This window comes from Pectinophora gossypiella, chromosome 1, assembly GCF_024362695.1.
Source record: "Pectinophora gossypiella chromosome 1, ilPecGoss1.1, whole genome shotgun sequence".
NCBI classification, from domain to species: domain Eukaryota; kingdom Metazoa; phylum Arthropoda; class Insecta; order Lepidoptera; family Gelechiidae; genus Pectinophora; species Pectinophora gossypiella.
This window is the reverse complement of record NC_065404.1, coordinates 11998889-12014179: the sequence shown is the minus strand read 5'-3', so window position 1 is coordinate 12014179 and position 15291 is coordinate 11998889. Positions and strand designations below refer to the sequence as shown.

General features: G+C 39.9%; 2 protein-coding genes across 4 annotated transcripts in view; one reads left to right on the top strand and one right to left on the bottom strand.

Annotated features, from left to right (window-relative positions):
- Nucleotides 1-15291, bottom strand: part of LOC126370717 (dedicator of cytokinesis protein 9) — a 60287-nt gene that overhangs the window by 17109 nt on the left and 27887 nt on the right. The window contains exons 17-27 of the mRNA XM_050015780.1: nt 14930-15196; nt 14267-14426; nt 13532-13771; nt 13120-13240; nt 12473-12616; nt 11837-12054; nt 11212-11448; nt 10572-10732; nt 10068-10284; nt 9685-9815; nt 8958-9099 (exon numbers count right to left, since the gene is read on the bottom strand). Coding sequence (XP_049871737.1) covers nt 8958-9099; nt 9685-9815; nt 10068-10284; nt 10572-10732; nt 11212-11448; nt 11837-12054; nt 12473-12616; nt 13120-13240; nt 13532-13771; nt 14267-14426; nt 14930-15196 — 2038 coding nt within the window. The remainder of the gene's footprint in view (nt 1-8957; nt 9100-9684; nt 9816-10067; nt 10285-10571; nt 10733-11211; nt 11449-11836; nt 12055-12472; nt 12617-13119; nt 13241-13531; nt 13772-14266; nt 14427-14929; nt 15197-15291) is intronic.
- On the top strand, nt 37-8314 carry LOC126373231 (venom acid phosphatase Acph-1-like). 3 transcript variants are annotated; one of them, XM_050019317.1, is made up of 10 exons: nt 37-137; nt 2004-2119; nt 2604-2671; nt 3206-3313; nt 5043-5124; nt 5501-5658; nt 5975-6157; nt 6394-6514; nt 6671-6918; nt 8057-8314. In XM_050019317.1, the coding sequence occupies exons 1-10, from the start codon at nt 109-111 to the stop codon at nt 8201-8203; spliced, it is 1260 nt and encodes a 419-aa protein (XP_049875274.1). In that variant the 5' UTR covers nt 37-108; the 3' UTR covers nt 8204-8314. The 3 variants fall into 3 exon arrangements, with proteins under 3 accessions (XP_049875274.1, XP_049875444.1, XP_049875362.1); XM_050019487.1 differs by having other exon boundaries at nt 40-111; XM_050019405.1 differs by lacking the exon at nt 37-137 and adding an exon at nt 169-758.

The following is a 15291-nucleotide window of genomic DNA, read 5'->3' as shown; positions in this document are numbered from 1 at the left end:
CAGAAGGCTTTATCCCACAAGATCACACTTCAGGATAGTGATTACACTGCAACTGACGCGTGCGCCGAGACTATTGTGCAATTTTAAGTGAACAACACCGCGCTGAAGATGGTACGACTCATAAGTATTTGCATTCAGTGAGTACTTCTCAGATTATATAACAGTTTCAGATCCATACGTCAAATATTGAATAATCGGAACGAGGAAATTAAACCTTTTGTACGCAAGACAGTTTTATGACGTCGATACCACACAATGCCGCAGCTTTTTATAAACATTTTCTACAACTGAAGGAAATGAACATATGTAATCTAGTATTGTATGCAGTTGAAATGCAATTTTATACAATTGTACAAAATAGTTGTGGATCGACAATGCAGTCATGATAAAATCTGAGTCTGGTATTGATAGTGAGATGGACAAGGGCGTTACCAGGATCCGAGTTGAGTGCGAGCACACAACAGCGGTGCCGGAGGATGCGCGTTTGTAAATAGGTACCGCGGCACAATCGATTGGACAAAGTCAATCATGTGAGCGCGGGCAGGTCGCGGCGACCGTGAATCTGGCCGAGCGTCCCGAGCGAATCAGTGGCTCCCTGCCTCGCGCGCCGACCACTTCCTGCCTCCCAGCTCTGATTGTGACTTGTGATAGTGATTGCATGGGATGATTGTAAACATTGCGATTATGAGCAGTGAGAGTGAGTGACGCGATTCGAGACCAGACCACGATGTAGAGCTGCCGGTCCGCCAGAGAAAAATGTGAGTCACGTTGCGTCCCAAATTAGGCTTTACATTAGCAAACCCAAGACTATTAATGAATTGTGCAGGTAATCTGTTTGCCCATCACCAATACGTGTGTTGCGTTAAAGAGTAATTACAAAATAATTGATCAATTGGTGAATCACTAGGTCGATAATAATTTTTAAAGGTATTAAAACTAAATCAACTAAGTCCGTAAGTAGATTACTGTAACACCGAATGGGAGCATGTATACTCGTAAGTGACTTACACAGACATAGGTACATACATTACTGCAGAAAATGTAATTGGACCTCTGTCGTTTGCATTGGACCTAACTTATTACTGACAAATTCCTAATAGGCATATCAAAAGGATGCGAATAAGATTATTTTCCTTCGCATAAACACTTGTTGTAAGTATGTATGAGCTAAGCGAATAATAAAAGATACCACCAAATAGCGAAAACGCAACGGTGTTTTACAACATAAAGAAAATAATTTGAATATTTTTTAAATTGTTTTTGTTTATCACGAGTGGATCAGGATTACCTAGCAAATGCCTATTCACTCTAGACTTCAACTCCAACACCCAGATTATAACGAGTTGGAAAAACAGACGACGGACACAGTTCCAGTCCTTCGCTGTTCACATCAAAAAGGAAGAGGCAAAACGTTTTGTGCTATCAATCGCGTGTTCTTAAGCTAAGATATAGACACTGAAATCGAGTTACTGGAGTATTGTGTGCAGTTGTGGCATGTAGGTATATCCTCGTAAGACCGAGATTTCCAGGCACAGTATTTAAACAATGGAGTTTGTATTTTAAAAGAACATTTGTTTTTAAGACTATATGGGCTAGTTTATTATGTGCAATGTTATAGGTAACTTAACTAGGTACTTGCATTTCGTTTTGCCAAATACTTGCATTTTACACATGAAATACGGGGAGATTTCAGATGTAATAAACAAAATGATAAGAAATATTTTCTGTACGAACAGCGGACTAGCAAAACCATCTATTTTTTGTACAACTTAGCAATATTTAGGCGCTTCGATGACTTCATATAGACTTCACAAACTTGCAAATTTTTAAATCACTTTTCATGAAACTATACTTTTTCAGTTGTTGCAATATTTGGATTTCATGTGTATAGTAGGTTATATTTCGGGTTTAAAAGCGAATGTCATCCAAGGCAACCCTACACTACAACACGACAATAGAAAGCACCTTCCGCGCAGTTGGTCAGTATAGAGGCGTGTGCGCAGGAAAGAGGGCGGTCGCGAGGAGGAGCCTACCAGCGCGGTGGACGCGGCACCGGGCATGCGCACTGAACACACCTGCTGCTGCCTCGGCGTGTTGGTGGGCGTCTCGCTCATCGCCGGTAAGTGGAGCACCAGATGATTACTACTTACGATATGACCACACAGGTACATAATGAGGTGTAAAAATCAAAGTAAAAAAAGTTACATTTATCTATTTAAAGAAAGAAAGAAACAAGAAAGCTGGACATATAGTGAAAACAAAAAACAAAGAAGGAAAAAAAGGAAATGTCTTAAGATGGAGGATTAAGGATTAAGATCTAGATCCAAAATAGGTGCCTATGGTGTTCTATGTATCTGATGGTCGTTGTGTGTTGAAGACACAAAGAGCTCTAATGTGCTCCTGTAATGTAATCATTACATTTATATTATGAAATACCAAACTCAATTTCTATAGTTATTATGATTGAACACAGCCAAATATCAAGAAGATTGCCTTTTTAATCAAGTCACATACGTCGTCCCTTACCACTTATACGTTGGACTATTCTAGACCTTTTTCCTCTGAAATCATCGTTTTTCATCATATTTACTTATTTCCCGTAGCCCTCGTAGCAGTGATCTTGATGAAGGACAAGACAGTCGAGTTAACCGCTCTCAGACAAGTTCACGTGGTAAGTTACACGCAATAGTCTAGTTTTCATCTAGACAAATCAGTTACTTTTTACTAAACGTCAAAACACGAAATTACTATCGAATTTGTATGAAAACGCAACCTGTGACGTCATAGAAAAACGTGACAAAATGTCGCTCTTATTAATCTGTCTTTATTTAGTAATCAGAATTTCATAATTTATCTTTAACCTAGAAAACTACCCAATTATGACTTTTTATCAAAGTAAGTGTATGTAGGCTAAGAAGAATTATCAAATAATTTATAATATGTTATTATAGTAACAAATGATTGTTTAGGCGAAATTATGCCACCTGTTCAAAAGTGTAAAGAGCAAAAAGTGTCAATTGGTTTTCGTCGGTCACTACTTTAAAGGTTATTATGTATGTAATTGAATCAATAAACATCAGAGCTTAAAAATATAATCAAAATTGACAGATGATTGCACTTTTTTGCGAAAAACACTTCGCGTTACATATTAGCGATCTTAAAAAATAAGTTTTTTTAAAGTTTTCAAATTCTTCGGTTTTTGCAGTTAATGTCCCACGGCGAACGAACCCCGAGCGAGCGAGAGTTAGCAATGCTGGGCGCTCCGCCACCCGATCACGTGTTCGCGCCTTATGGAGCCGGCGCCCTGACCAATGTAAGTATAATACAGACGGTCTCATTTATAACATTTGTAAGTAGGTATCGACACTTGAATAATGAAAATAACTCAGAGTTATAGTCAGAAACCTAGGGAGGATACTTTTAATCTCGGAAATCACCCCTTAAGGGGATGAAAACGGGGTGGATAAAATGCCGTGCGTGATTGATAACTGAAGTCCACGCGAGCGGATTCGCGGGCCGATAGTGAGAGTTTTTGACCCTTTTGCCCGATTGTAGACATAAGACGGAATAGGGGCTCAGATGCAAATTACACTAACTACTGACAACATCAAAGTGGGAACAGTAATTGTGGGAAGTGCAACATTGGTACCGGTGGGGATTTATGATTGGGTAACTGCGATCGATGTCAGTTCTGCCAACTTCTACGAGTGATATGCCTACCAACTAACTCTTCAAATTGAGATGATTCTTGGAAAATCGACTAGATGTATCCCCTGTTGCAAGACACTGCTGGAAATGCTATTTTTAATGCTATTACTTCCAAATTTTAAATAGGTACAAATATTACACACTTGGTCCACTATGTATGGTCTGAAAGATGTAGGTATTATTTAGATACGCGTATATGTAACGGTTAGTCTACAATTTATTTCATTCGATAAATGTAATCATAATAAAACTACACGTAGAAACTTGAATGAGATTCATGGGAAATTCACGGCGGATTTATTCAATAATAGAGGCTTTTAGCGTAGTTCCGCGTTCCACCGAATGGGATGACGCGACATCCGTAACCAATTACTGGAGCATAAAACTTCATGAATTCACAACAACATTTCTGATTACGGAAATATCACATTAGATGTATGCCAATATTGGCCTATTAATGTAATATTTATAGTTTAAAAATAGAAACACTGAAAGCTGTTTACTCCAAAGTTAATAGAATAACCAGTTTACAGCCCAAAGCTAATAAGACGGCTATCCATGTCGGGAAATGTTACTCACACTTATATTTCCAAGCGGCATTGAACTTGGAGCATCGTTTGGAGGGACAGGGCAAGAGTGATGAGTTTATAACGAAGCGGCTACTTCCCGGTCCGCGCCGGGAGCCGGGAGCCGAAGGTCGCGAGGTGCTAAACAGGAACGTCGCAGATTGTCGTCCGACGCTAATAATGATTTATTACTCGTCTGTCACACGTAGGGTTGCCACGCGACCTTTATTTCAAAATACCTTCCCATTTTTAGGGTGATGTACGCCTAAAGGATGCTATACGTACAAATCACAACTCTAGTCATAGATGCAGACGATCGTCTCGCGACAGCAGACTTCAGCTCCTGATAACAGGGAGACACGGCCGCCTTTCTCCACTTGTAATTTGTTAACAATAAAGTTTTTATCTATATGCCGGTTTTTATCTATATGGGAGCATTTTGACTTGTTGCAGTATGGGTTTCATACTGCAACAAGTCATTTCATTTCAGTGTTGGATTTCATGTGCAATTTATTGCATTAACACATTTTTATTGCGTTAACACTTGTAATGCAATAAATTGCACATGAAATCTAGGGTTGGGTGACTAGGGTTGACAGCTCCCGTCATATAACCCGAAATGTAACCAGTAGGTTACATTTTCGGTTACAACCCTAGTGGCATGTCGCGTCATAGAAAGCGAAGAAGGGCGCGCGTCAGGAAAACGTGACGCGTGGCCACCTTTATTTATATAACACGCGTCAGTCATTGCAATTATCTTGTTCGCAGGAGGGGAAAATGCTGACGTTCGAGATGGGCGCTTTACTTAGGAAACGATATAACGAGTTTATGGGCCCTTATTACGAACCTGGTAATATATGTTATTATTTAATTAAAGTAATAAACAATTGATGAGACTATTTCATGTCCCTACTTCGTTTATCTGACAAAGAACTTGGCAAAAATGTCGTCTGTGTTACTTATTAACTCTGTAGAGTTGCATAGCGCAGCGTCTGCTTCATAGCTCCTATCAATGAGGAGATACACTATGAGCCTACTACAGAGACGTTTAGATATTACATGTTAATATACTTGTATTATTCAGCCAATAGGATAAACACTCCTCAAGCGTTTCTTATCAGGGTCTTTTGGCAGATAATAGTAATCCTGACACTGAGATGATGAGGTCGGCCATTGACCTTAGAACTCACACGATAGAAGATTAAGCCAATTTCAATGTTGAACAGATACAAGCATCGTGATAGCATCGGACACGGATTTGAGTAAGATGACAGCGTTGCTGATATCCGCCGGGCTGTGGCCGCCGCCCAAAGACCAGATGTGGAACGACACCTTAGAATGGCAACCCGTGCCCTACACTTACCCGCCACGATCTAAGGATTATGTAAGTCTACTGCAAGACTACACGTTGCCAAGCGCAATTGAGTTCAAGGACCTCCAAAGCTCGGCTAATAAGCGACAGTATATTGTCGCTTTACAATATAACATGAAGAACAAACACTGGTTTAAAATCAATGGCTTTTGACAAGTTCTACAAATATATTGGTGTTTAACTTATTCCTAATCTTCGTTTTGCGATAAGATAGACTTTTATTTTTCTCTTAAGAAAAGCAAATGAGCCCTTTGCTCTATCATTTGAAATTGCATTTCGCGTGTCTATCCAACCCCTTTACTTTGTGCTGATAATCGAAATGTTTCAGCTGTTGTATGAAGAAAACTGCCCGCGGTACAATCAAGAGAAACAAAGAATACTCAAAGCATTCGTAGACGAAGGACTCCTCATACCTTATCGCGATCTATTCAACAAAATAGCTCAGATGACCAACACCAACTTCAGTACACCCCAAGAAGCTTTCTATCTTAGCAACCTATTTTTGATACAGGTAAAGTGATTGGAATCAACAAATAGAATCATATAGAGCAAGTACGAATAAAGTCGTAATGACTTGAGGATTAAGTAAATCGGCTTTTAAAATCGACTGCTCTAGTGTCGTTTTGACCTATGCAGCAGCATATAAGAGTACACTTCGTAACCCCACAGAACAATAATAGTAGCAGAATAGTGCTGTACCGTACAGAACAGCTAATAATAAGATTACGATAAGGTTTTAATTTACAGGATGACATAAAAGTGACGAGTCCTAAATGGGCAAAGCACGTCAAGAGAAAACTGATGGACATCTCACGGCTCGAGTATTCTATGATGTTCCACAATAATCTTCTACGGAAACTTAGTGGAGGTAAGAACTTCATTTATTACATTCAGATTCTAATATGTCGAAGATTAAAATTTACTAGACAATTTGTTGAGTAATATTTTCATTGACATAAGAATTTTAAATGAAAAAGACAATTTAGGCGAAATTGCGAATTTAGAATATGCTTTTTTTTTCCAGGAGCGCTACTTCAACAGATAATAAATGAAGCAATATCCATTACAATTGACACGACGACCCCGCGAGTGATTGTGCGTACAGGCACGCCGGTGTCTGTAGCAGCGTTACTCTCTGCGTGTGTTGCGCCCCCGCCGCGTCTGCCGGACCCCGGGGTCGCTATACTCTTCGAACTACATGAGAAACTACCATCCGCGGACAATAAGAAAGAGAAAAGGGTCCTCAGCGACGGACAGCGGTACGGATTCAAGGTATGGTTTACCGTACGTACTATGAGTAGAACTGGATAAGATACGGAAAGCGTGGCAATTTGAACTGCAGTTTTAAACGAGGAATACATGTTTATCTTTGTTTTTAGTTGGAAGGAAGTGAATAAGCGTTTCGAATGTCGGTCTATCTTACTATGCCATCATGCTAAGTATTGTATTGTTCCAGCAACATAAATGTACGATTGGCAGTTATTTTTTGGCGTGACTCAGTATGAATTTGAGACAGTTAGATCAATTGATTCTGGAATGTTTAGAAACAAGGTTGATGGTTCATGTATTACCAGCTGGGAAGTCTGACCCGCATCATGGATTGGGTTTTATTGTTTACGTAGTTCATCTTCAATTATTCGGTGAAGTGCTAAATTATACCCGCATAGAGAACATTTGTATGCGGACGCTGTTTCCTCAAAGTAATATCTATAACACATAGCAGAAGATCCATAATGAGGGACTTTCCAGGCAAAGTTCCCCAAAAATAATATAGATGGCGTTGTACACCTTTAACGTCATAATTATCTATTTTCATATTACTCATGATGAGTAATGGCAGAAGCATAATATCCAAAAATAATTTAACTTGATATTCGGATCACACTATGTATAGTATTTTGTTGCCATCTATATTGCTTCTCTTTATTTTGATCAGAATAATAATGGGAAGATGTAACTGTGACTGGGTGTAATAAAAAGGGTCATTCAGGGTATAAATATACCCAAAATAAAGATAAAATATGCATATGTCTGTTATCCATGAAATTAGAAGGTGTGTATAGCGAACCTCAAAAACATATATTGTTTTTGAGGTTCGTAGTGAGGAACGTAGTTTGAAAAGTTCCTCATTATAATTAGTCCCTCTCAAAGCATGCAAAGACTGATACGATATATCCAGGTGTAGAATAACTTGGTCTGCTATTTTTGTTGATATTGCTTGGCAAAAAGAAACAATCTCCGGCAACGCGGATGTGTGCCGACGCGGTGAGAAGCAGTATTTTAAATACGCAATAAAACGTGGTTATGGACCCGTTACGTACACATCACCTGTCACGTAATTCTATTTGTGTTGGTGGAGTTTGGGCTATATTCCCTTAAAACTTGAAGTACTAAACTGGGTAATTTTCAGATATACTATTGGGACGACGATTCCGCCGAGCCTCGTTTGATGGAGGTGCCGGGCTGCAACGCGTTCTGTCCCTTGGAAACCTTCCAGGAACTAACAAAGTATACCGTATCCCATGACTACAAGAAAGACTGTGAACTCATTCCTTGATATAGACTTGTGTGGTAGCTTAGTGATCAGTTAGGAAGTGATAAAGGCTGTGGTTAATATAGAAACGGATATAATGTGACGACGTAAATAAAGTTTATGTATATTGTGTTATTATTCGGTTTGTTTTCACGTTTATTTATGATGACGTGTGGGAAGAAAAGTTTCCCAAAAAGCGGTTTACAGGTCGAGTTGTTCTAATAATTACTTGTCATAGTTTTGACTTATAACATAATTATGTTTTTGAAACTTTACAAGTTAATTGTCTATTTCGTACCTTTAGATTATAAGACACACACTTACAGATAAATTCATATTAATCGGCATATTCATAGTAATTGTTTTCACACTTACAACTAAACACGTAATTAGAGCACGGGCTCAGTCAAATAAGCTCCCCTCTATCATATTACAGGGCCCCGACTGATTCACCGAACTTCGGCGACTTGAAAACGATTCAGATAAATCGAAGTTCGGCGTTTGGTACCGCGTAATTTCCGATGTTCATTGTAATCTGAATGAATATCTTCTTCTCTCATGTGGGTTGTGAAGTGGATTACCAATCCCTGTTGATGGGGTTGATGAATATCGATCCATAGATACCTTATTTTATCTAGCCTAAAGTGTCCCACAGCTTGGCAAAGGAAAAATGGAGGGAGGCTTTTGCCCAGCCGTGGGACACTTTAGGCTAGATAAGATAATAACAGACGTGTTAGTGGGGCACGTTGTGATAAATAATCCTACCATGCTTACTTACCTTCGTCAATCTTAAGGCCGGTCTCATCCTTGGCTATGTTCATGGAGATCTCTCCGAACACGTCCGCGCCCCACGTCTGCGTGCCGCGCAGCTTCAAGTACTCTGCTATCAGCGCTGCTATATGTAGTTGACAACACATCGCCTGCGAAATGCATAATAAATTAGGCCTTTATATAAATAAAACTATGATGAGTCGATCGCTTGTACCTGTCGATGGAATCGTATAAAGATAGCCTTAGCTTTCCATATAAATAGGGTATTTGACTGGGTCAAACATAAATTATAAAATGATAATCTAGAAATAGAAGCCAGTGTAAGATGATCAAAAATCAAACTCATTTTACTTTTCGACTTATTTTCGAATTTTATTTATCAATTGAGTAACAATGAGTACGACGTTTGACAGCTTTTATTGATGACGTCACAGGACAGTATTTCCATACAAACTCCGAAGAAAACTTTCGTTTTGGCGGTTCGTAAAAAGTATCTCAATTGACTAGTTCGTCAAGTAGCCTTTTGTATCGTGTCGAGTCGTACGTACTACACCGCGCTTGTAAGTAACTATACGGATATCGGTCTTTGTCTGTAATTCGTATAATGTGAACTTGTGCTTCAGTTTTTCTTCTGCCGCACCAGTGTTGCCACCAAAGGCGAGCAACAGTGTTTGCTGTCAGTATCTATCGTAGCAGCTACATGCTACGCCGTAGCATATAAAAACTCAATTTACCTCATCGTGGTCACCCTGCCTGGCGTTGTGCTCAGCTAGTGTGGCCAGCCATGCGTGACGCAGCCGCGGCGTGGCTCGGCAAGACGCCGCTAATGCGTGTTGAAGCTCGGCCAGGTGAACGCTGCCAGCACCTGTTTATTGATCATATTAGTATTTGGTGTACTGAAGGGTTTGGGAAATAATTCTAACTGAGATTTTTAAATATATCCCTGAATTACAACTATAAGATTTGATCTATGTAATTTTCATAAATGTAACGATTAAGTTTATACTTATAAAGTTACGACTTGGTCTTTTCTTTTATGATGGACCAAAACAAAACCTTTTTTTAAACACATTTAGAATCGTAATATAAAACTAAAATCACGACTAATTCAATTTACCTGATCCAGTGGTACCGCCTACACCAGCGAGTCTAGCTCTCGCTCCGACTACAGTGCGCACGCGCCGCATTAGTTCCGCCACCTCATTGGACAGTCCCGTGCCCTTCATAGCCTTGTCACCCGTCGCGAAGCAATTGATCACAGACAATGACTCTTGGAAACGCTTGCAGTTTAGTGCTGTTGAGTTGTCTAGTAGCTTCGATACGGCTATTATGACCTAGAAGAGAGTTTATGGATTGTTTTATAATACGAATGCAAAAGATATCATGGACAAAAGTTAAGATATCGTTTTCTTATTTTCCAGCAAGTAATTGTAACTGGAATATATTAGAAAATATGTGAAGATTCTAGAATACGTAAATTGAATACATAATTAACTATTTGCGAAACTTCACTGAGGTTACGGATAATCATTGTTTATATAAATTGCCTTAACACCAATTTATGGCTAGACACGTTCTTTTTTACAATACATAAGAAATACATAAGAAACACGATGAATACCTGAAGATGCACCCGCGTGAGGTTGCCGCCGGCGCCATGCTGGAAGTTGGCCCGCATGAGCAGGTAGAGCGCCGCGGCCGCCTCGCGGCGCAGCCACGCGGCGCGCGCTTCGCACAGCTTCACCACGGCGCTCACTACGCCTGCGCACAGCGTGCTGCCACCTAGCGGGGACACATTAATCGGGGAGTCCTGAGGATGATTGCCGAGAGGATTAACTCGGTTTCGTCGCTTTATCGACTTACACGTTCATAAGCGTGTAAATGGACCTAAACCTTTGTCTCTACCTATCTACTCACTAACATAGGATATTAAGTGTGTGTAACTACTAACATCTGATAGACAATTTTAGTCTGGTTATTTTTTATCAAAATTTAGTTATTTCGGTTTTTTTATGAGTATCCAAGGACAAAAGAAAGGAAGTTGTGGAGGAGGTTAGCGCCCGACCGTAAAGGATGGTGCAAGTGGACGTGCCCTTTACCCAGTAGTGGGATGATGTGGGCTGATTCTAGGTAGGTCACTTGTAACTCTAAATTATAAAGTCTTTAGCGTATTGCCACAAGAATGTCATTTGCGTCACAACAGGCGAACTCGGAAAGGCTTAACTAAACTTTCTAAGAAATACGAAAAAAAAAATGCTTACCTTCAAACAGCGTTTCAGAAAACTGGTTGATGTAAGCTCTCAACGCAGCGAATACATGTTTATACAGCGTCTCGCTTTGAGGGAATGTCAGTAACTTGAGATAGGGCTTCGCAGCGACCCCGTCTGCGGCTCCGAGGTTTTTCATGAACAGACATGCGCGGTCTATTATGATCAGCCCCACCTCCGTTGCCAGGCAACCGGCGGACAATACTGAATGCTCTGCTACAGATTCCAGTTCTGGAAACAATCAGATGCTTTAAGTCATTAGCTCGTGAAAGACTAAAGCTTAGCGGTGTGGATGTATGTAGTGACACATTCGACAAATTGTAAGTTTCCAACAGTTGTGCAACTTCATCTATCATGTAAATAATTATCACTAGTTTTTTCTGGATGTCCAAGACGTATCCAAAGTTGTAAGTGTTCAACAGTGATGTTATATCTCGAAGGCTGGTTCGATGGTTCTCTGGAGGAGATCGCTTTTAACGATAAGGCCGCCTATGCCAATTTTTAGGTTTTTCTTGTATCTGTGTTTGTGTGCGCAATAAATTATTTATTCATCTATTGATTCATCACGTTGAAATGAAGGTTATAATCTACCTACTATATTCACTATTACGTTACTAACCTGAAGCAACAGTAGCCGTCACAAGATTTTCCCTGTTAACAGTATTGTTCTTCTCCACTATAATAGGAGGTTCTTTTGAGAAGTCCGGAGGACTCATCCGCGCTGGTAGAGTCCTTGCTTTGATGGGTTTCGGTTTGCCGTTGCAATCTGGAGTAGTTGCCTTCAACTCTGATAGGATCTTCTTTCTTCCTACGTATTGGAATTGTTCGGCGCATATTCTGAAAAAGTTGATTGCTGTAACATTCTGTATTAATAGCATTTTTTTTATTATAAATTGTATAGAGAAATAATAAGAGAAGATGATACCAGATAGCTGTGCTTCGCTTACATCACAAGTACTAAGTACAGTATATTGACGATATATTTCAACTCTGAAAACACTCTCTGTTAAATTGCTTAGTTACCTGACTGCAATCATAAACAACATTGTCAATAAATCCGAACTAGGAGTATAAACTGACTATAATATTCTTAAAATTTACAGCAAGTTAGTTTTTAAAACAATAGTAAATTTTTGACGTGAATCGTAGATTTGTCTTGAACGGCATTAATTCCCCGTCGGACAATGGTGCGGCGCTGATTTATCTGGTGAGCAGCAAACTATTGTTTACAACAATTTTAAAGGACGCAACTTACTCTAAAACGTTAAAGAATGCCTGCTGTTGCGCCGGCGAGTGCGTCTTCCACCACTCCACCAGCCTCTCCTCGTCCAAGTACTTCAACACAAACAGGAAACACAAAAGCACATCCCGCACCTCCTCAGCGGACATCACACCGAATCTGGACACAGCACAATTGGAGCTCAAGAATTTGTATTGCGATATCCAATGACCAACGTAACGTTAATACGTTATTCCTACTTAATAGTAGGAATTATAATTTTAATGTACTGATTTGAATTCGAAAGGTTGGCTATTTTAGAGAAAGCGAGTTTCGTTCTTCCCAGAATAATTGAAATAATACAAGTGAAAGATGTTTTTGCATGGATTTCTTTGTCATTAACACATATTCTGATAAGAAATTTTATAAAGATTCATCTTTCTGCTACGTACCCAAAAATGTTACGACAATTTTCAGTAATGTTTCTGGTCATTGGATATGCAACTTAAATACGATGGAACAATCACAATGTGATACTTGGGTGAAGTGCATTTTTATTGGAAAATTTCCTTGTTTTAGGCCAGTAAACAAAGTATAGCCTGGCCATTATGCAAAGACCAAAAATACTAACGAAAACTGGTTAAGCGTATACTTTGCTTATAGTAGATTAAGCATGACCTTACCTGTTTACCTGATCACCAATTTCACTCAAATCCAGCCGCGTCATGTTCCTCGGAAGCGAATCTCCCCCGGACATAGTAGAGACTGACTCTAAAGAACTTTGTGACGATTTGTTTGCGTGATCTACGGACATAAGTGGTGGTGTCACACTAGAATGCTGACATACTATAACACTTAAGCTTATGCTGCGTTTACTAAGTGAGTCCAAGGAGATTTCCTATCTTTATTACTAGTATATAAGGTGGAAGGCAGATACTACGCGTAAATGCTCTTGACAGTATGTGATTTACACAGATTTCAAATGTGAACATTGAAACAAAAGACGAACATTCTATGAATTCCTTCGGACTATAAGGCGCAAACACTGAGCGACAAGAGAAAACCCCACAAAAGCATACAAGGAACAGAACTTACCTTTTATGTACAAATTAGTTTGCACTATTGGTGGGTCCTTGAAATGAGCGGAATTTCTCACAGGCGTGTGGTCGAAGTGTAGTGTTAGGCGGTTTCTTCGAGGCGTGCTGTTGGCTGAGGCCACTTCTTTGGAGGCGTTGTTGAGAATGGATATTGTAGTTGCGTCGCCGTCTGGTTTGTCGTGCCCGTTCTCTATCACAGGACTGGCTAGTGCCTTTGTTACTAGACGATGAGCGTTTTCTGTTTATAGAAAAGTTTGAAATTTGACGAGGTGTAGGTACGAGGTAGGTTTGTAGGTGACCAATAATATTTGACTGAGTGAAAAGCGTATTCAAATAAAGGTTATGATAATAAAACCTGTTATGATTAGTAAGAGATTACACAGCGTTTTTCATTGCATTTATCGATCATCTGTGTAATGAATGATGTATAGCTTCAAGGTCTGACAAATGATAGTTTATTTAGTATCCTGTGATAAAGATGTCAAGTCGTCGATTTCCCTACTTTTTTATTATTTTTATTTATTTATTGTTAGTTAGATTAAGTTTATTGATTCAGTAAAGAATTATTATTCTTTAATAACTTGGAGCAGCGTTTTGGAGTATGCACCATACCTCCCTTCGGTTGATTGAAGAAAGGCCTGTGGCCAGCAGGTTTCGCTGCATTCCTATTTAGGCTTTTATCTGTTATGTTGCTTACTTGGAAAGAATTAGTTTAAAAAAGTCGCCGACTTACCCAGTACAACGGTCAACCACGGCGCATACATCTGCGCAATCCTCGCGCGACTCTGCCGCGTCCGGTATCTATCGTCATGTTCATGCTTCGTAAACAACGCTCTTAGCACGCCTAGAGCCGTGCGTCGCTTCTGTGGCGCTTCGCGGAGGGATTGTTCCACCTTTCGAGTCAACAATTTTGGGTTTCAGCAATTGCTTACAAACTTTCAATCTATATGCTGGATGTGTTTTCGATAAGCTTTAGACAGTTATCAAACTAAAATTACAAAATCAAGAATAATATGGAGATAATTACGAAAACTGGCGTGTATGAATGTCAGATTAGAGCTAATGGTCTTCCATGCTGCGATGGATGCTCGAAGCACCAGACGTATATATGATAATATAGCACTTTTGGCTGTCAGCGAGTCACGTTTTGAAACTCGAACCTCACGACTATATCCCGATTGGGGTAGTCAGAGGTACATCTATCTGAAGATGACTAAGTACCCACACCTCACCGAGCTTTCTTGTTAGACCAACGTGATAGGTGGTGAGCCGTATCGTCGTCTATAAACTGCACTGAAGATAATAAACTCATCGGTGCAAGTCCGCTACCGGGGTTCGAACCGGCGTTCTCAGTTTGGGAAGCAATCCGGACGACAATATAACTAAATAAAATTACCTGTTTCAACAGCGTGCCGGCGAGGAAATGTCTCATGACGAACTCGTCAGTCAGTTTCAACTTGGCCGGGTCTTCCTCCGTCTCTTTAATGATCTTATTGGCTTGCAACGGCAAGTTGAACGGCACGAAATGTTCGTGGGAACAGATCGTTTGTAGGAACGTGAACTTGAAGTCGAACAACGCTTTGGGGTCGCAAGCCTTGAATTTGTCGAGGTACTTCCTTATCTGGCGGAACACGAAGCCTCGGTCCATGAAGGAAAGGCAAGACTGGAAAAAATATAGTTTAGTTATCTTTACGTTAGTATGACGTCACATTAGTGCTGATTCTGGTAGACACAATCTTATTTATTTTAATTTGACAG